General features: G+C 45.5%; 1 protein-coding gene and 1 long non-coding RNA gene across 10 annotated transcripts in view; one reads left to right on the plus strand and one right to left on the minus strand.

Moving 5' to 3' along the window:
• The window catches only part of atosb (atos homolog b), a 180,277-nt gene extending 173,354 nt beyond the window's left edge, over positions 1-6,923 (plus strand). For 8 of the 9 annotated variants that reach the window (XM_072497105.1, XM_072497108.1, XM_072497109.1 and 5 more), the window contains 2 exons: positions 4,073-4,269; positions 6,630-6,923. In XM_072497105.1, the coding sequence (XP_072353206.1) occupies positions 4,073-4,269; positions 6,630-6,783 (351 nt within the window). In that variant the 3' untranslated portion in view covers positions 6,784-6,923. Of the gene's footprint in view, positions 1-4,072; positions 4,270-6,629 lie in introns of those variants that run through there. The other variant, XM_072497114.1, reaches the window with a different exon arrangement.
• Positions 6,924-9,889: 2,966 nt separating this feature from the next.
• On the minus strand, positions 9,890-21,281 carry LOC140409053 (uncharacterized). Its single transcript, XR_011940269.1, has 2 exons — positions 21,154-21,281; positions 9,890-10,131 (listed from the first exon to the last, which is right to left on the minus strand). It is a non-coding gene; the product is annotated as an uncharacterized lncRNA (long non-coding RNA).
• Between the last annotated feature and the right edge of the window lie 664 nt (positions 21,282-21,945).

The raw sequence follows: 21,945 nt of genomic DNA on the forward strand, positions 1-21,945 counted from the left end.
GAGGCGGAGATAGTGGCAGCTATGGACGCGGAGAAGGCCTTTGACCGAGTAGAGTGGGAGTACCTCTAGGAGGTGCTGCGCAGGTTTGGGTTTGGGGTAGGGTTTATCAATTGGGTTAAGCTCCTTTACAGAGCCCCGATGGCAAGTGTAGTGACGAACCGGCGGAGGTCGGAGTACTTTCGACTGTACCGAGGGACGAGGCTGGGGTGCCCCCTGTTGTTCGCATTGGCGATTGAACCATTGGCCATGTCATTGAGGGAGTCTAATAAATGGAAGGGGGTGGTCCGAGGGGGAGAAGAGCATCGGGTGTCGCTATATGCGGATGACCTGTTGCTGTACGTGGCGGATCCAATGGAGGGGATGGTGGAGGTCATGCAGACTCTAAGGGGGTTTGGGGAGTTTTCGGGCTATAAGCTCAATGTAGGGAAGAGTGAGCTCTTTGTATTACAGGTGGGGGACCAAGAAAGAGGGATAGGGTACCTACCGCTGAGGAGGGCGGAGGGGAGCTTTCGGTATCTGGGGATCCAGATAGCCAGGAGTTGGGGACCCTACATAAACTGAATCTGACGAGGTTGGTGGAGCAAATGGAGGAGGATTTCAAAATATGGGACATGTTACCGCTCTCGCTGGCGGGTAGAGTGCAGTCGGTCAAAATGGTGGTCCTTCCGAGGTTTCTGTTTGTGTTTCAGTGCCTTCCCATCGTGATCACTAAGGCCTTTTTTAAGAGAGTAGGCAGGAGTATTATGGGGTTTGTGTGGGCGAATAAGACCCCGAGAGTAAGGAGAGGGTTCCTGGAACGCAGTAGGGACCGAGGAGGGTTGGCGCTGCCAAACCTGGGGAGCTACTACTGGGCAGCAAATGTGATGATGATCCGCAAGTGGGTTATGGAGGGAGAGGGGGCGGCATGGAAGAGGATGGAGATGGCGTCCTGTAAAGGAACGAGCCTGGGGGCGGTTGGTGACGGCACCGCTGCCGCTCTCGCCGACAAAGTATACCACGAGCCCGGTGGTGGCCGCAACGCTAAGGATCTGGGGCCAGTGGAGACGGCACCGGGGTGCAATGGGAGCATCGGTGTGGTCCCCGATCAGGGGTAACAACCGGTTTGTCCCGGGGAAGATGGACGGGGGGTTCCAGAGCTGGCATCGGGCGGGGATTGGAAGAATGGGGGACCTGTTCATCGACGGGACGTTTGCGAGCCTAGGGACACTGGAGGAGACGTTCGAGTTACCCCCGGGAAATGCCTTTAGATATATGCAGGTGAGGGCTTTTGTGAGGCGACAGGTGAGGGAATTCCCGTTGCTCCCGGCACAAGAAGTTCATGATAGGGTGATCTCGGGTGTATGGGTCGGGGAGGGCAAGGTGTCGGAAATACACCAGGAGTTGAAAGAAGAGGGGGAAGCGCTGGTAGAAGAGTTGAAGGGTAAATGGGAGGAGGAGCTGGGGGAGGAGATCGAGGAAGGTCTGTGGGCTGATGTCCTAGGTAGGGTTAATTCCTCCTCCTCGTGTGCCAGGCTCAGCCTGATACAATTTAAGGTGGTCCACAGAGCGCACTTGACGGAGGTGAGGTTGAGTAGGTTCGTTGGGGTAGAGGACAGATGTAGAAGGTGCTCAGGGAGCCCGGCGAACCATGTCCATATGTTTTGGTCATGCCCGGCACTGGAGGGGTTCTGGAGAGGAGTGGCGGGAGCAATATCTCAGGCGGTGAAAGTCCGGGTCAAGCCAAGCTGGGGGCTAGCAATATTTGGAGTAGTGGACGAACCGGGAGTGCAGGAGGCGAAAGAGGCCGGCATTCTGGCCTTTGCGTCCCTAGTAGCCCGGCGAAGGATCTTGCTAATGTGGAAGGAGGCAAAGCCCTCCAGCCTGGAGGCCTGGATAAATGATATGGCTGGGTTCATAAAGTTGGAGAGGATTAAGTTTGCCTTGAGAGGGTCTGCGCAGGGGTTTTACAGGCGGTGGCAACCGTTCCTCGACTATCTCGCGGAGCGTTAGAGGATGTCGGTCAGCAACAGCAGCAACCTTGGGGGGGGGGTGGCTGGGGATGTCCTGGGAGGGGGGGGGAGAGGGGGGACTGCCTGGGAGGGCGGATGAGCAAGAGATAACATGAAGGGTTGGGGAAACTGGCACGTACAGGTGAGGGCCAGTGTACAAAGCTGTGTAAATATATCATTTTGCCATGTATATATCTTGCTCTGTGTGATTTCTCGTTTTTTTTTGTTACGGGGGGGGGGGGGGGGGAGGGGGTTATTGTTTGTAAGGGAGAAAAATTGTGTTAAAAAACTTTAATAAATATATTTTTTAAAAATTTTAAAAACTCTTTTGTGTTGGCACCTGCTGGCGCCAAGGAGTCTGGCTTGGCCTTGTTTACCTTAAAATGTTTCGATTGTTCCCGGGGATCGCTCATTACTATGTAGATGGCTGCTACATTACTATGCAGATGGCTGCTTGTATCTATGCTGTCTGGGTTTCTGCAGAGTCTTAATACACAGTAAACTTGCACCTGCTAGTTTTTGCCTGTGTTGGCTGAATTTCCCTTCAGCCTTTGCGGTTCGCCATTTTAAGTCGGGTAGTGACCAACTCGGGTGGCCACAGGGGTGAGACCCACGCAGACACGGGGAGAATGTGCAAACTCCACATGGGACCGGGATCGAAGCCGGGTCCTCGGTGCTGTGAGGCAGCAGTACTAACCACTGCGCCACCCATTTCATGCTTCTAATGAAGTGGATCAGTAATGATATATTTCCCAAAATTCACTGTGGCGCATATTGCTTTTATTTTTTTTAACTGATGTACATGGGCTTCATATGGGTAGCGACATCTCCATTATACTAGCTGGTGCTACACCTACAACTTGCATCTTTGTAGCACCTTTAACATAGAAAACCATCCCAAACCTTGACACCAAGTTACTTAAGGACATATTAGAAGAGGTGATCAAAAGCTTGATCTTCAAGGAGGAGAGATTTAGGGAAAGAATTCCAGACTTTGGGGCTGAGGCACCTGAGTCACAGTGGTTAACAGTGAAGCGCTAAAATCAGGAAAGCACAAGAAGTCAGAATTGGAGAAGGACAGGGATTTTTGAAGATGGCAGGGCTGGAGAGGATATAGAAATGGGGCATGGCAAGGCCGTGGAAAGAATTGAGAACAAGGATGAAAATATTAAAACTTTCTTGCCAGACCGGGGGCTAGTGTAGGTGAAGTGAGCTACGACATGGACAGCAGGAGTAGAATCGGGTGGGGGTAGCTTGATCCAGCTGGATGATGCAGGAAAAGCATTGGACGAGGATGATGTCAGTCATTTTGAAGGCTCCCAACAGGTGGAGAAATGATGATTTATCATGATCGTAGTTGCATCAGATGTAATTTGAAAAGGACCATTTAAATGAGAGTTAGGTGGCAAATCAGCCATGATTTCGTTGAATGATGGAAGAGGCTCGAGGGGCTAAAATGTAATCTACTGTCCCTATGTTTCAGTGCTGTAGCAGGAGGAGAAACCTGATTGAAAAGGTTAAAAAATAGAATTGTAGGCAGAATAGGCATGGACTTGGGAGGCGACATACATTCAAGGACTTTGGAGAGGAAACAGATTTTGGAGATGGGACAGTATTTTGCAAGGACACAAGGGTCAAGGTTTTTTTTTGAGGAGTAGGTCACTGGGAGATTTGAAAAGGAAGTGGGGAACAATACCTGAAAAGGGGATTATTAACAATATTCGTTCATTACAAAAGTAAATTTTCTATCAGACCACACCATAAGTAATGTTCATTGTTTGTTAGATTATATTTTAACTTGTGACTTTTTTTTTTGTACACCTCAGTCATGAATTGCCATGTGATTCTGAAATGCTAAATGCTGCTTTTCTTTTCGCACATTCCCTCCCAGCCTCCGAGGTAAAAGTTGAGATAGCTAGACATACTCTCGTCACGTGTATATATGATAGTGAAGAGGTGGTGCTGAATTTTTACTGTTAATGAGATCTTTTGTAAACAATAATCTGACTTGCGTAAAGGCTATATTTCTTCACTTCACTTGATGATTTTAAATTAATACCGTGACAATTGCTGTCTATTTGCAGACCTTATTCAACCCAAATAAAACTGTGGTCAAGATGTTTTTAGTGACTTATGACTTTAGCGACATGCCACCAAACCACATTACACTTTTGAGACACAGAATATTTCTAGTGCCAGTGGAAGAAAATAAAGGGACACATGAAAATATGGAAAATTCAGAAGTGAAGAAGAAAGTACTATGTTATCTGATTCATTTGAGGTATGTAAATTCTGAAAATAACGTGCACCTCTCTCTAAGACCAGTAATGTTGCATTGTTTAATTTCTAAGCATTAATATATATATTTTAAAATACATTTAGAATACCCAATTATTTTATTTTTCCAATTAAGAGGCAATTTAGCGTGGCCAATCCACCTAGCCTGCACATCTTTTGGTTGTCGGTGTGAGACCCACGCAAACATGGGGAGAATGTGCAAACTCCACACGGACAGTAACCCGGAGTCAGGATCGAACCTGGGACCTCAGCGCCGTGAGGCAACAGTGCTAACCACTGCGCCACCGTGCCGCCCCAGCATTAATATATTTGAAGCTTTCTTTGAATTTCATAGAATCAGTGGGCAGACTATATGGTGACAGCATGAGATCCACCTACTAGTGGAAGTCAACACGTTGCCATTGCACAGGAGATATAACCAGGTAACCAGGCATTTACCTGGACAGTGTAGGACCTCCCATTGAATTAAGGACCCAACAGTGTGGAAACCCAGTCCCCTGGAGCTGCAGCGCCCTAGGGTGCAGTGGCCACTGTTGTTACTTTATTAGGACCTACCCAGAGAAACACAGATGGATCCTCAGGAGACTGCTAAGTGTGGGCAGGCAGGGGTCCCCAGGAAGAGGGTGTTGGTTGGGTGAGGGAGGGATTTACAGCAAGGACAATGGGGCCGTTTCCAATGTGCCTCTTCCTGATGTCGGGTCCCTTGGTCAGACAAGGAGTGTCTTTGAACCAGGGACCAGAACAAAACAAAACCAACACATGTATCAACAAAAGATAAAATGCCAACCGACAACAGTAACAATACCCCCACTTAACTGAAATACAACAGAAAACCACACCCCACTTCCTCCTCCCCAAACAGCTGACCGTGACTAATTCCTTAAAGTACGATATGAAAGGCCGCCATCTGCAGTACAGCCAATCGATCGGTCCCCTCACCATGAACTTGATCTTATCGAGGTACAGAAATTCCATCAAGTCACCTAGCCACACTAAGGCACTAGGTGGCATCGCCTGTCTCCAACTCAGCAGAATCCTCTGCCGAGCAATCAATGAGGTGAATGCCAGGGCATCTGACCCCACACCTGTCCTCGACTCCAGATGGTCTGACACCCCAAAGCTGGCTACTAACGGACAGGGCTCTAAATCAACATTTAGGATAACCCATATGGTGCTGAAGAAAACCCGCCGATTTAGGACAGGACCAGAACATCTGTGTGTGGTTTGCGGGCCCTCTCGAGCACCGCTTGCACCTATCTTTAACCTCCTAAAAAAATTGACTCTTTCCGGCCTTGATGAGGTGAGCTCTAAACACCACCTTGAGCTGGATCAAGCTCAAGTATCGAACGACGTAGCATTCATCCTGCAAAGGGACTCACTCCCACTTCCTCCAAAATGGGTATTATGCACAAACATGATGTGTATTTGTCTAGAATATAAAACCATCCTCACACAACTTAGTAAATTAACTGAAAAGTAAATATATGTGCAGCATTTTTTTCCAACAATCTGCAAAATAGTACAAGATGAGCGTCCATTCCCAGTCTTGTCATCAGAGGAGTTCCTGACAATTGAGAACTCCCCAATGGTTAAATCCCGAAGCAAGCTGCTCCACTTGGAGCTCAGTCACGGCAGGAATGCACCAAACTTCCAAACACATCACCCGCCTTGTGTGTGTAGTCGAGTCTGCAGATCAAGCATTGGACCATCAGCCATTTCAGAATTGAACAAACCAGAGTGGAAAGCAAGTCTTCCTAGATCCAGATAGATTGCCTAAGAAGAAATGTAGTAAATCAGGGCCCTGGGTTCAAACCATTAACTGCTGTGAGTTAGCCAGCTTCATCCTGGAAGGAAGTACAATTGGTTCTGGCATCCTGGGCTTGGAAAGGAACAAAATATTGCCCAAGATTCCTGCTACTAATCACTGACCCCTGCTGCAAATTTGTTGTGCTGGCAAGTTGGGCCCGTCTGTGATAGCTCCATGATGCAATGACACCATGACTTTCCTTGTTCGTTCTTGTGTGTGATAAATATTCACTTGGATCAGGTACTAGCAATCTATTAATGCCTATAGAATCTTGCCCCGCATGAGTACAGAAAGGGAAGCTAGATTTGTTCATCTGTATATGATGGAAGTGAGTTAAATTCTGTTGGGCTGGAAAATAATTCCTCCCCTTTGGTATGAGGGGATTATCATCAATTGTCAACCTGACCAGATTTGTGTTGACTAAAACTGTATTTTGAGAATTTTCCTCTGGAAGGTCGTGTGATTTTAAATTGAATGTTCAGTTATATTAGCAGCCAAATATTCACCACATTCTACTTTTATATCTAATTGTTCAGGTTTCAAAGTTCAAAGTCTGGAAAAATCTACTTGCACAGTGATATAAGGCTGCTGTTTTCCCGAAAATCAAGTGAAGTGGATTCTGGGATACCTTATGAGTTAAAGTCATTTACAGAAATGCCAAGAAATCCAAAATATTCACCACGAGTTTAGCACATCAATTTCAAGATTATCTATATTGCAGTTCAGTGATTATTTATCTAGCAACTGGCTCTAACTAGTGGAACAAAATCTCAGTTTCAGTTCAGTGTTAATGCGCATGCTTTGTAATAAACATTAAGGATTTGTTTAAAGTGCAGTTTCCAATTGTGGCATTCTGTAAATTTTGATTTTGAAAAGCACAGGAAACTTGCTTTAATGTAAACATACAATATTTAATAGACACTTTTGCCCTCAGTTTATCAAAATTTAACTCATTGTCCTCCGCATCAACATCTATTTTGAAAGATTTGATTTATTTACCTTAAATATCTTCCATTTCCTGTATTAATAATTATTGTAATTATGTGGTTCTTCTGATGTGTAAGCTGATCAGGGCCACAAAAAAAACAAATATTTTGCAGTGTTGGGAAGAAATAAATAGAAAAGGGTTGGTTTTAACTCTTTAACCTATAGAGCTTATGCAAAAATATTTACAGTATTTAATATGGCACCTCTTCAATGGTCAGTTATCTGAGTAATGTTTCTTTTTTTCATTTATGCTTTTGGGAACTTTCGCCCCTTCTCTCAAAAAAACAGAATTATGTGTTTAATAGATTTAAATGTCTTACCAAAAATTCAGTTTGATGCATAAACTGATTTCAACTTGTTCTCTATGTAGAGAATTAATACTAACCAGACTGTTGGGTAGGGAGAAAAGAGTAAGGTAAGAAGCATTGGGGGAATTGGCAGCAGTTTCTAAATATATTTCAGATTATATGTGAATCCTTCCATTTTTACAATGTTTTTTACCATAGTTTCTTCACCTATTCCAAAGCACCATTTTCTGTTTGGGAGGGGTAGGTGTAAAAATCTTCCCGGGTCTTTGCTCATGCTACTTTTCCACTTGCAAATGCAAAAGGCAAAAAGGGGTACATTTAGTTTGATTCTTGCATTATTCTTCAACCATGTGAGGAATATCTAGCCCTCGTGCCCCCCCCCCCACCCCGCACCAACACACAGACACACACACCCTCCCCTCCCCTAACACCTGGGGCGAGATTCTCCGGAAACGGCGCGATGTCCGCCAACTGGCGCCCAAAACGGCGCAAATCAGACGGGCATCACGCCACCCCAAAGGTGCGGAATGCTCTGCATCTTTGGGGGCCGAACCCCAACCTTAAGGGGCTAGGTCGGCGCCGGACAAATTTCCACCCCACCAGCTGGCGGAAAAGGCCTTTGGTGCCCCGCCAGCTGGCGCGGAAATGACATCTCCGGGCCGCGCATGCGCAGGAGCGTCAGCGGCCGCTGACGGCATTCCCACGCATGCGCAGTGGAGGGGAGTCTCTTCTGCCTCCACCATGGTGGAGACCGTGGCGGAGGCGGAAGGGAAAGAGTGCCCCCACGGCACAGGCCCGCCCGCGGATCGGTGGACCCCGATCGCGGGCCAGGCCACCGTGGGGGCACCCCCCCGGGGCCAGATCGCCCCGCGCCCCCCCCCCCCTCCCCCCCCCCCCCCCCCCAGGACCCCGGAGCCCGCCGGCGCCGCCTTGTCCCGCCGGTAAGGTAGGTAGTTTAATCTACGCCGGCGGGACAGGCATTTTAGCGGCAGGACTTCGGCCCATCCGGGCCGGAGAATCGCGCGGGGGGGCCCGCCAACCGGCGCGGTGCGATTCCCGCCCCCGCCGAATCTCCGGTGCCGGAGACTTCGGCAGCCGGCGGGGGCAGGATTCACGCCAGCCCCGGCGATTCTCCGACCCAGCGGGGGGTCGGAGAATGTCACCCCTGATGTTTCAAGCGCAAATACATGGTTCTGCTACTTGGGGCACAGTGTTTGTATGCAGATGCACTGTAGTAGTTGGTGATGGTATATTTAATGATCTTCACATTTGTCAGTGTTTTCGAAAGGGGGGGGCGCGGGTTCTTGGCCAATGGACATCCAGGTAGCCCTCGACTGAAATAAATTAAATTGCACCTTTTTTGTATAGGCCATCTGTAGGTTAAAGTGTTTAAAAAAAAGTTTCCTGATGTTAGGAATTTTTCATTATGCACTGTGTGGTACTATATTTGGAAGGTATGCTTCAGAAATCTACATCTGTTTTTGTTCTTATTATTATCATTGTTGTCCAAACTCCTAAACCTACAAATCATATTGTTGAAACAGTTGTAGAAACATGAAGCTAAGTGAGGTAGATTTTTTTTGGATGGAATAAACTGTTCCTGTAAAAATGTTGGTTTTGAATGTTCTTTAAAACTTGTGCGAAATAAAATATAGATTTTGAGTCCACGCATATGTACAGTTCAGGAATTTACCCCGATAGCGTATACCTTGAAAGCTGCCAATCCATACAGACCAAAAGGATCCTCAAATTCCATCCCTGGCCAGAAGCAGATGATCTTGCCTAGTCTGCAGTAAAAATGCTACAGTGCCATCAGATCCCCTCGGTTGTAGAAATGAAAAGACGGTTTCAACTCCTGATAATTAGCTAGAAGCATATGTGGAAGGCATTGGATGAGAACAAACTGGGGTTTGGCTGTGATTTCTCTCCCTCTCCAAAAACCTGTCAACTGTTATCTTCGTGCAGAGATAAAGAATGGCCGTAAGGGTCAGGTACCCACAGGCAAGTGAGCCCGTGGAAGCATTATCCCATTAAGAGTCGATGTTTTCGGGAGATGGGAGATATATTGGCAAGGAGGTAAACGTCTACACTGGAGGTGCACAGAATTAGGTCTGTGTGCTTCGCCTAATTGCACTACATGTGACCCAACTGACCATTTTGCTACAGTGAGGAAGGCCCTAAGATAATACCAGGTCCTCCCGGATCCATGGGAATGGAATATAGGCCCTAATTCTATAGAAGAATGGAAATCATGCTAGGTTGAGGGGAAAAGGCGAGGAACAGTAAAATGAAGGTAAAAGTAACCCGAATAAGAGAAGGAATAAGACAGATTTAATTTTTTGCTTTGTACTCCCTGTAAGAGACAAAAATTTGAGGGCAATAATAAGTATTTTTGCTACGTTTAGTGAAGCAGCTAAAGAGTTATAATTGTGAAAACTTAACCGTACGACAAAATTTTAAACAGTAATTTTCAGGGGTTTCATCTGACCGAAAGCTTCTCATTATAGAGATATTTCTTTATTCAGATAATAGTCATGTTATCCTTCATAATAAATCATTCTCTATTTTTTTTCTTTGCCTCAATTGAAATTTAATTCTGTTTTGGAGGCTGGCCTTCTTTGCATGATTATCTGGTGAACAGTTCAGGCAAGCCTTTGTAAAGTTCAATCTACAGCTGGGTGCCAGGAGGAAATGAGCAGAAGGAAGCATCTGGCCTTTGACTTACTCTTCCCTGACAATCCATCTGTGAAGAAAAATACCATATGAGAAATAACAGTGCCTGGTTTAATAAAGGTATCACAAAATCATTCTTGCACAATACTGTACCTGCACTGCACATGTATTTGTGCCTTCAACTCTCAGTATGCCAAGTTATACATTCCGGCTCCTGAGAAAACTCCTCTACATGTGATCGTGACAAGTATCTTACAGTATGCCACAGAATGCTGAATTTTAAAGAAAAGTATTTTCTCCATTTGTTTGAAATAATGTTATAGTGTGCAGATTTATATTTGTAATATAATTGTGTAGATTTTAAGTTTAATGTGTTAATAGGAGTGTTACAATGTTAATAAAAAGTATGTTCAACCCAAAGCACTGGGTTATCTACAGAAAGGTGTCCTCTAAAATTGTTTACACATTGTAATTTATGCCTCACACTTCTAATAATAATAAGTAATAAGTTGTCATATAAGTATAATTCACAATGAATACAGTCTTGCAGATATCACAACAGGTATTGCAAAAAACAAGTTTTAAATAAAGACCTGGTAGGTTCAGCTTTGCAGGGACTAGAACAAAGGAAATTACAGTACAGGAACAGGCCCTTCGGCCCTCCCAGCCTGCACCGATCCAGATCCTTTCTCTAAACCTGTTGCCTATTTTCCAAGGATCTACTTTCCTCTGTTCCATGCCCGTTCATATATCTGTCTAGATGCATCTTAAATTATGCTATCGTGCCCGCCTCTACCACCTCCGCTGGCAAAGCATTCCAGGCACCCACCACCCTCTGCGTAAAAAAAACTTTCCACGCACATCTCCCTTAAACTTTCCCCCTCTCATCTTGAAATCGTGACCCCTTGTAATTGACACCCCCACTCTTGGAAAAAGCTTGTTGCTATCCACCCTGTCCATACATCTCATAATTTTGTCGACCTTAATCAGGTCCCCTCTCAACCTCTGTCTTTCCAACGAAAACAATCCTAATCTACTCAACCTTTCTTCATAGCTAGCACCCTCCATACCAGGCAACATCCTGGTGAACCTCCTCTGCACCCTCTCTAAAGCATCCACATCCTTCTGGCAATGTGGTGACCAGAACTGCATGCAGTATTCCAAATGTGGCCTAACCAAAGTCCTATACAACTGTAACATGACCTGCCAACTCTTGTACTCAATACCCCGTCCGACGAAGGCACGCATGCTGTATGCCTTCTTGACCACTCTTATCGACCTGCATTGCCACTTCAGGGTAAATGGACCTGAACTCCCAGATCTCTCTGTACATCAATTTTCCCCAGGACTCTTCCATTGACCATATAGTCCGCTCTTGAATTGGATCTTCCAAAATGCCTGGATTGAACTCCATCTGCCATTTCTCTGCCCAACTCTCCAATCTATCTTTATTTTGGTGTATTCTCTGACAGTCCTCGCTATCTGCAACTCCACCAATCTTAGTATCATCTGCAAACTTGCTAATAAGACCACCTATACCTTTGCCCAGATCATTTATGTATATCACAAACAACAGTGGTCCGAGCACGGATCCCTGTGGAACACCACTAGTCACCCTTCTTCATTTTGAGACACTCCCTTCCACCACTACTCTCTGTCTCCTGTTGCCCAGCCAGTTCTTTATCCATCTAGCTAGTACACCCTGAACCCCATGCAACTTCATTTTTTCCATCAACCTGCCATGGGAAACTTTATCAAACGCCTTATTGAAGTCCATGTATTTGACATCTACAGCCCTTCCCTCATCAATTAACGTTGTCACTTCCTCAAAGAATTCTATTAGGTTTGTAAGACATGACCTTCCCTGCACAAAACCATGCTGCCTATCACTGATAAGTCTATTTTCTTCCAAATGTGAATAGATCCTATCCCTCAGTATCTTCTCCAACAGTTTGCCTACCACAGACGTCAAGCTCACTGGTCTATAATTCCCTGGATTAACCCTGCTACCCTTCTTAAACAAAGGGACAACATTAGCAATTCTCCAGTCCTCTGGGACCTCACCCGTGCTCAAGGATGCTGCAAAGATATCTGTTAAGGCCCCAGCTATTTCGTCCCTCGCTTCCCTCAGTAACCTGGGATAGATCCCATCCGGACCTGGGGACTTTAAGGGAAAGCTGGGAACCATGGCAAATCTGTAGCTGAAAGTGCAACGCCGACAACACCACATGAAAAAGAAATTGTAGTTATGTTGCACCTTATCAAGTCCTCAGAGCATTCTGAACCATCTCATCATCAATCAATTAATTTGCAGTCATGTAAGTCCCATGAGCAACAAGTTGATCTGTTTTTGGTGGTATTGGTTGGGGAAGGGATGTTGAACAGGATGCTGGAGAAATGTCCTGATCTTAATGTTTAGCTAACAGGCAGATTTTAATATAAATCAAAATTATAGCATCTCCGACTATATAACAGTTACTTGGTAGTCAACGTGTCTACAAGCCTTGATTAGGTGTTTACAGTCTTCAGTGAGGTACAAATCCACATTCTTCTGACTTTGGTGAGAATGGTATTATTGAATCAAACTGACACAGGCTTACATACCCATCAGAACTTTCTTTAATGAAAACACTTTGAAATTCCAAGCATAAAATAACTTAATGACCTTGGCTGTTGAGAAGGGAAAGTATATGATGTTGCTCGGACTGATGCCCAAAAAAGGAGCATACTCTTTACTGGGATCATGCCTAATACGAGACAACAAATATCACCAGTTGACCTTGATGCCCCTCCGTCCTTTTGTGCTTGCCTATGGTTTAATCTAACTTTATTATTCAGAATTGTATCTTAAAATCAGATTAGAAACACTCATTTCTTGAATCATTGAAATTGTTTGATAACTTTATACTTTTAAAATTCCTCACCATGCATCTAAGTTATTTACTCTATTTGGAAAAAGTCATCTACAAATACTGTATTGTCTATTCAACAAACTACATTCATATAGCACCTTTAACATAGTATCATCCCAAGGCACTTTACAGGAGTATTATTGAGCAAAGTTTGACACCAAGCCACAGGACAGATGACCATAAATTTAATCAAAGGGATGAGTGTATAGGGTGTCTGTAAAAAGATGAAAGTGTGGTTGAAGGTTTAAAGAATTTGAACTTGTGTTAGAATGATAGTCCTTAATCAATAATAAACTGTGCTCTCAAATGTTAAGACAGCTCACTGAGCAATTTCACAATGTGGCATGATACTGATACAGATAACAAAGTAAACCAGGGTTTCTATGACCGATTGCTATGTAATGACTATAGTAAACATAGTACGAAGTCTTGCAACACCAGGTTAAAGTCCAACACGTTTGTTTCGATGTCACTAGCTTTCGGAGCGCTGCTCCTTCCTCAGGTGAATGAAGAGGTATGTTCCAGAAACATATATATAGACAAATTCAAAGATGCCAAACACCCTAAACACATTAAAGGAGCCATCCCCTATGTACAAGCTCTCCGTATACACAGGATCTGCTCAGACGAGGAGGAGCGTAACAGACATCTACAGACGTTGAAAGATGCCCTCGTACGAACGGGATATGGCACTCGACTCATCGATCGACAGTTCCAACGCGCCACAGCGAAAAACCGCACCGACCTCAGAAGACAAACATGGGACACAACCGACAGAATACCCTTCGTCGTCCAGTACTTCTCCGGAGCGGAGAAACTACGTCATCCTCTTCACAGCCTTCAACACGTCATTGATGACGATGAACATCTTGCCAAGGTCATCCCCACACCCCCACTACTTGCCTTCAAACAACCGCGCAACCTCAAACAAACCATTGTTTGCAGCAAACTACCCAGTCTTCAGAACAGTGACCACGACACCACACAACCCTGCCATGGCAATCTCTGCAAGACGTGCCAGATCATCGACATGGATACCACTATTACACGTGAGAACACCACCCACCAGGTACGCGGTACATACTCGTGCGACTCGGCCAACGTTGTCTACCTCATACGCTGCAGGAAAGGATGTCCCGAAGCGTGGTACATTGGCGAGACCATGCAGACGCTGTGACAACGAATGAACGGACATCGCGCAACAATCACCAGGCAGGAATGTTCCCTTCCAGTCGGGGAACACTTCAGCAGTCAAGGGCATTCAGCCTCTGATCTCTGGGTAAGCGTTCTCCAAGGCGGCCTTCTGCGCAACAACGCAGAATTGCCGAGCAGAAACTTATAGCCAAGTTCCGCACACATGAGTGCGGCCTCAACCGGGACCTGGGATTCATGTTGCATTACATTCATCCCCCACCATCTGGCCTGCGAAATCCTACCAACTGTCCTGGCTTGATACAATTCACATCTCTTTAACCTGGGGTTACCCCATCTCTGGATCTGTAAAGATTTAATCACCTGCTAATGGTCGCATTCCAAGCATTGTTTGGCATCTTTGAATTTGTCTATATATATGTTTCTGGAACATACCTCTTTATTCACCTGAGGAAGGAGCAGCGCTCAGAAAGCTAGTGACATCGAAACAAACCTGTTGGACTTTAACCTGGTGTTGTAAGACTTCGTACTGTGCTCACCCCAGTCCAACGCCGGCATCTCCACATTATGGTAAATATGATTATAGATGTCAAGTGTCATGATCAAGCTCTGCTTTGAGGTTGTGTAAACATTTATTGTTGAAGATGTGAAATGACTATTTGTAAGAAGTCTGTGAAGAGTGTTGGCACCTGTGAAGCCCGTAGTCCAGCAAGAGTCAGTATCTAAAGTTGACAAATACAGAGTTTTCACCTCATTCCCTCATTTTGTTTTCCTTTTCACTCGTCATTCCTGCCCTGGCAGCCCAGGTAGCCAAGAGATCAGGAATGTTCCCCAAGTCAAATCCAGGAGGTGAACTTAAGTGTGTTGAAACAATAGTCAAATAGTTACACTTTAAAATGTTCTGATAGCTCATCGAACAAAAGCACAATGTGGTGTGAAACTGATTGGTTACGGCACTCGAGGCTATTTGGCCTGCTGTCTCTGTGCTGGCTCGCTGAAGGAGAGTGCCACTTTCCCACCGTCTTCCCTTGGTCCTGCACATTCTTCCTTTTCAGGTAATAATCCAATTCCCTCTTGAATGCTTTGATTGAACCTGCCTCCACTAAAGGTCGAAGCAGTGCATTCCAGATCCTAATCACTTGCTGTGTAAAAACATTTTTCTTCAGGCTGCTGTTGCTGTTTTTGCTAATTATCTTAAATCTGTGCCCTCTGGCTATCTATCCCACCAATGGGAATAATTTCTCCTATCTAACCTGTCCAAACGCTTCATAATTTTGAGCACAGCTATCAAATCTCCCCTCTTCCTTCTCCAAGGAACGTTTGCAACTTCTCCATGTAACTGGAATTCATTATACCTTGGACCATTCTTGTGAATGTTTTCTGCACTCTTTCTAATGCCTTCACATCCTTCCTAAACTGTGGTTCCCAGGACTGGACACAGTCCTCCATTTGAAGCTGAACCAGCGTTTTAAGGTACAAGATCCTGAGCCGTTTTGGAGGGCCAATGTGGAGAGGATATTTCCTCTTGGGGGAGAATCTAGAATGAGGGCGTCACTGTTTAAAAATAAGGGGTTGCCAAGGCAACACGGTGGCGCAGTGGTTAGCACTGCTGCCTTACACCTCAGTATCCCAGGTTAGATCCCATCTGTGGGTCACTGTCCATGTGGAGTTTGCACATTCTCCCCGTGTTTGCATGGGTTTTGCCCCCACAACCCAAAGATGTGCAGGGTAGGTGGATTGTCCACGCTAAAATTGCCCCTTAATTGGAAAAAATGAATTGGGTACCCTAAATTTAAAAAATAAAAAATACAGGGTTGCCCATTTAAGACAGATCAGAATTTTTTCTCTGAGGACAGTGAGTCTTTGGACCTCCTCAAAGGGCGATGGAAAGTTTTAAAGGCAGAGGTAGATAGATAGGTTCTTGGTAAACAAGGGGTGAAAGGTTATCTGGGATAGGCGGGAGGTTAGAATCATATCAGCCATGGTCATATTAAATGGTGGACAAGCTCAAGTGGCCTACTGTTACTAATTCATGTGGTTATATGTTAGACAAGTTTAACATAACTTCCATACTTAAATATTCTGTGCTCCAATTGATACAGCCCAGGATACAGTATACTTCATTAATCACTTTCAACTTCTCCTGCCACCCACAATGAGTTGAGTACGTAAAGTCAGATCCATCTGCTCCAGCACCCTCTTTAAAAGTTGTGCCCTTGCATTGTACTGAAATTAATCACTTCACACTTCCCTGCATTACGTTTCATCTGCCACTTGTCCAGCCCCACCACCAATTCATCTATGTCCTTTTCAAGTTCTGCATTATCCTTTTAATGATTCACAATACTTCCAATGTTTGCATCATCCACAAATTATGAAATTGTGCTCTGTACACCAAGGTCTAGGTCATTAATATATATCAGGAGGAACAAGGGCTTTAAGACTCCCTGGGAAACTCGACTATAAACCTTCCTCCAGTCTGAGAAACAACCATTAACCCCTGCCCTCTGTTACCTGTCACTCATCCAATTTTGTAATTATATTGTTATTGTCCCTTTTATTCCATGACTTCTAATTTTTATCAAAAGACTGTGGGGTGGGGCAGCACAGTGGCATAGTGGTTAGCACTGCTGCCTCATGGAGCCGAGGACCCAGGTTCACTCCCAGCCCTGAGTCACTGTCTGTGTGGAGTTTCACATTCTCCCCTTGTCTGCTCCCATAACACAAAAAGATGTGCAGGGTAGGTGGATTGGCCGTGCTAAATTGCCGCTTAATTAGGGGGAAAAAAATTGGGTACTCTAAATTTCTTAAAGAAGAGACCATGGTGCGGTGCTTATCAAAAAGCCTTCGGAGGGGAACATACGCCACATCGACAGCATTGCCCTCACTGATTCTGTTATTACATCAAAATACTCAAGTTAGTGAGTTAAACATAATTTGCCCTTGAAAAGTGTTGGCTGTCCTTAATTAATCCACATTTTCCCAAGTGACTAATTTTGTCCTGAATTGTTTCTTGAAGCTTCACTGCCACAAGAGGTGAAACGGAATTGCCAAGCTTATCCTTACACCCTTTTTTGAATGAGGGCGTAGTATTTGCAATTCACCAATCCTCTGGTACCACCACTGAGTCTAAGGCAGATTGGCTAATTACGACCAGTGCCTTCCCAATTTCCACTTGCACTTCCTTGGATGCACCTCAGCCAGGCTAGGTATCTTCTCAACTTTAAATGCAGTCAGCCTATCCAATGCCTCCTCCACATCAATTTTAATTCTGTCTCTTCCAGTATTTTGTGTTCCTGGGTATTTCTCTCTGATATTACCTCCTGTAGCACCAAGCCCCTGAAATGAGAATATAAAGACCTTTTCAACCGATACATAATTGGTAAGCTACCTGTAATATGCCACATGAAATGAAATGAAAATCGCTTATTGTCACGAGTCGGCTTCAATGAAGTTACTGTGAAAAGCCCCTAGTCGCCACATTCTGGCGCCTGTTCGGGGAGGCTGGTACGGGAATTGAACCGTGCTGTTGGCCTGCCTTGGTCTGCTTTAAGAGCCAGCGATTTAGCCCAATGAGCCCCATGAGGGTAGATGACTCTGTACCACCAACAGTTGTGCTCCGAGAAGAGTATCAATAGCCTTGAAGCAGAAAGTAGTCCATGAGCTGCATCAGATGACTACACTGGGTATCATAATTCCCATAGACGAGGCCACAGAATGAGTTTCACCAATGATGGCTGTGGTAAAGAATGATTTTATGGTCAGAATTTGCATCAACCTAGTCCACCTAAACAAGGCACTTTAAGCCTTCATCACCCTATGAAGACGGTTGAACAGGTTATAGCTGACATGCCCAATGCCACGGTTTTCAGCTTCTTGGATGCAAAATGTGGGTTCTGGCAAATCCTGTTGAATGGGGAATCCTCCAAATTCACAACATTCATGTTTCCAGCAGGCAGATACTGTTTTCTCTGCGTGCTCTATGCGGGTGTCCACTGGCAGTGTGGTCATACAACAGTGCATGGAGCAACCGTGTGAAATAATCATCGATGAAATCTTGGTTTGGGGTCATACAATGTAAGAACTTGATGCACGTCTTTATTTAGTCCACGATAGAATTAGTTCCATATAGTTAGGGCTCAGATCTGCTAAATGCAGATTCAAGTTCAGCCAGGTTCCCTGTGTGAGTGAGTCACTTACTCACAGCTGATGTGAGAAGCCAGATCCAGACAAGGCAACAGCTAAATGACATGTCCATTGCAGCATTCCCTTGGTATGACAAATTATCATTCCAAGTTCATTCCTTGTTAGGGGCAGCATGGTAGCATACTCACTAGCACAGTTGCTTCACAGTTCCAGGGTCCCAGGTTCTATTCCCGGCTTGGGTCACTGTCTGTGCGGAGTCTGCACATTCTCCCCGTGTCTGCATGGGTTTCCTCCGGGTGCTCCAGTTTCCTCCCACAGTCCAAAGATGTGCAAGTTAGGTGGATTGGCCATGATAAATTGCCCTTAGAGTCCAAAAAGGGTAGTTGGGGTTATTGGATTACGGGGATAGGTTAGAAGTGTGGGTTTTATTCTGTGATATTCTTATTCTATGATATTCTATCACAGAATATTCTATGATATGATTTCTATGATATACTGTTGCCACAGGAATTGCATATAGAATTCAAAACTTTAGGGCGGCATGGTGGCGCAGTGGTTAACAGTCAGCTGTTTCATTTCTTGTCGATGTAATCCACATTTCTCATCAATCACATAGAATTCCAATTGGAAAGAACGACACCCGAGTGAAAAGTTAATAAGCGTTCCGATTCAACCCCTCCCTATTTTTAAAATAGTTTTAATTTTAAAAATTCATTTACAGGATATGGGCATCGCTGGTTAGACCAGCATTTATTGCCCAACCCTAGTTGCCCTTCAGAAGGTGGTGGTGAGTTGCCTTCTTGAACCGCTGTAATCCCTGAGGTATAGGTACGTCCACTGCTGTAGGGAGGGAGTTCCAGGATTTTGCCCCAGCGACAGTGAAGGTGCGGTGATATATTTCCAAATCAGGGTGGAGAGTGACTTGGAGGGGAACCTCCAGGTGGTGGGGTTCCCAGGTATCTGCTGCTCTTGTCCTTCTAGTTGGTAATGGTCGTGGGTTTGGAAAGTGCTGTCTAAGGAACCTCGGTGAGTTACTGCAGTGCATTTTGTAGATGGTGCACAGGGCTGCCACTGTTCATCAGTGGTGGAGGATTTGAATGTTTATGGAAGGGGGAGCTATCAAGCGGGCTGCTTTGTCCTGGATGGTGTCGAGCTTCTTGAGTGCTGTTGTAGCTGCATTCAACCATGCAAGTGGAGAGTATCCATTACACTCCTGACTTGTGCATGGTGGACAGGCCTTGGGGAAGTCGCTGTAGGATTCCTAACCTTTAACCTCCCCTGGTAGCCCCAGTATTAATATGGCTAGTCCAGTTCAGATTTTGATCAATTGTAACCACCAGGAAGTTGGTTGCGGGGGAATTTCAAGGGGCAATGCTTTGATCCTCTCTTGTAGGAGATGGTCATTGTCTGGCACTTGTGTGACGTGAATGTAACTTGCTACTTGTCAGCCCAATCCACAAGTTACATGTTTTGTTTGAGCAGATAGAGCCTGTTGATATGGCAAGTCATGGTCTGCAACTGCTGGCTTGTAGTGATCACATTCAGCCACTGAGCAATGTGCCGTCATCAAACAAAATAGTTGTTGTTTTAATCTAACTGATCATTTGTAAATAGACCAATTTGTATGATGAAGGGATCTGGAATCTGGCGTCAGGCGAGAGTGACTCTCCAATTTAAATGTGCCAAGGGTCTCAGGACATATCACAGAAGGTACAGCCTTCTCACATTTAAGGAGTTTGATCATTTTTTAGAATTCTTTCACAGGATGTGGGTGTCCCTGACTCGGTCGGTGTTTGTCACCCATCCCAAACTGCCCTGAGAAGCTGGCGATGAGCCGTCTTCTTGAACTGCTGCAGTCCATCTGATGCGGATACTCGCATGGTGCTTCAGGAAGGAATTTCCAGGATTGCGATCTAGCAACAGTGAAGAAATCCAAATCAGGATGGTGCATGACTTAGAGCAGAACCTGGTGGTGGTGGTATTTCCATGTGTTATAACCTGCCTGAATACTATTGGCTGGGGACTATTGGGTGTTCCATAATGCATTATAGAACCAATCAACAATGGGTATCCCATAATATATTTTAGTTTAGTGACAACTCAACAATACAAAAGAGTCAGCAACATGCATAAACAACATAGAACTTAGAACATGCAGTGCAGAAGGAGGTCATTCGGCCCATCGAGTCTGCACCAAAAGCATTTATAAGATACAAAAAACACCAGCTCTCAAGCACCAGCACACACACAACTACCCCCTGTCCCCAACGATAGCCCCACATTGGCAGAAAGTACGACGCCGAGCCGCTGATTCTCCGGCCCGGATGGACCAAGCAGCCGCGCGGAAAAAGCAGAGTCCCACCGGCGCCGTCCACACCTGGTCGCTGCCAGCGGGAACTCTGCGCGAAGGGTCAGGGGGCGGCCTATGGGGAGGGAAGGGGGGCTCCGTCCCCTGTGGGGGCCTCCCATGGGGTCTGGCTGGCGATTGGGGCCCGCCAATCGGCGGGCCGGCCTCTCCACCCCCGGGCCTACTTTGTTGTGCATCCAGCCCCAGAATCCACATGCCGTGTTGCGTCGGGGCCGTAAGGCCACCGCACATGCGCGGGTTGGCGCCACCCCCAGTGCGTGCCAGGAAGCGAGACTGGAGCGGAGTGAACCGCTCCAGCGCCGTGCGGGCCCCCTGTGGGGGACAGAATCGCTAGTGCCCACGCCCGTTTTAGCGCCGTCGTGAAACGTTCACAACGGCGCGGACACTCTGTCCCGCGATCGGAGAATCACGCCCCCTAAGTCGGAACCTATAGGAGAAATGTTTTAAATGAGGGAACCAAGGCTGGAAATCACTCATCGGGAGCCCGGTGGCCTTAAATGCTCTCAATTCTTACCCTGTCAAGTCGCTGAGGTGACTGTTGATGCCTGCACGTCTTCGCACAAGTTCCTTGGTTAGTGTGGGGGATATAATGAAGCCATCGATTACAGTCAGTTGTCTATTCAACTTTGAATGTCTTCGAATCGGAACGCATATTAAACACAACAAAAGCAAATAAATGCATTAAAATCGTAACGGTTGTGCCAAAGAAATTTAACAGGATACAATACTAATTTTTTACTTAAACAAGACAGTTCGACCTGTCCAGTCATACAGATGGGTGTCAAAGCACACATATGAACGTGCTGGCGTGGATTTGTAATATTGAAATTTATAAACATTGTAACTGCCATTCAGCGTAACCTAAATATCGTAAAGTCGAGGACTGCCTGCACTTACCCTGTACTTGCAACAGTGCACGCTGCTGCCACTGTGCATTAGTGGTAAAGGGAGTGAATGTCCGAGTTTGTGGATGAGGTGCTAATCAAGCAGTCTGCTTTGTGTTGGATGATTTTGGACTTCTTCACTATTACTGGAGCTGCACTCTTCCAGGCAAGTGGAGAGTATTCCATCACACTCCTGACTTGTGCTTTGTAGATGGTGGACAGGCTTTGGGGGGTCAGGAGGTGAGTTAGTCACCTCAGAATTCCCAGCTTCTGACCTGCTCTTGTATCTATAGTATTTATGTGGCTAGTCCAGTTCAGTTTTTGTAACCCCCAAGCTCTTGATAGTGGGGGTTTCAGTATTAGTAATGTCGTTGAATCTGAAGGAGAGATAGTTAGATTTTCTCTTTTTGGTGATGGTCATT

The sequence above is a fragment of the Scyliorhinus torazame genome, chromosome 3, assembly GCF_047496885.1.
Source record: "Scyliorhinus torazame isolate Kashiwa2021f chromosome 3, sScyTor2.1, whole genome shotgun sequence".
In the NCBI taxonomy this organism is placed as follows: Eukaryota; Metazoa; Chordata; class Chondrichthyes; order Carcharhiniformes; family Scyliorhinidae; genus Scyliorhinus; species Scyliorhinus torazame.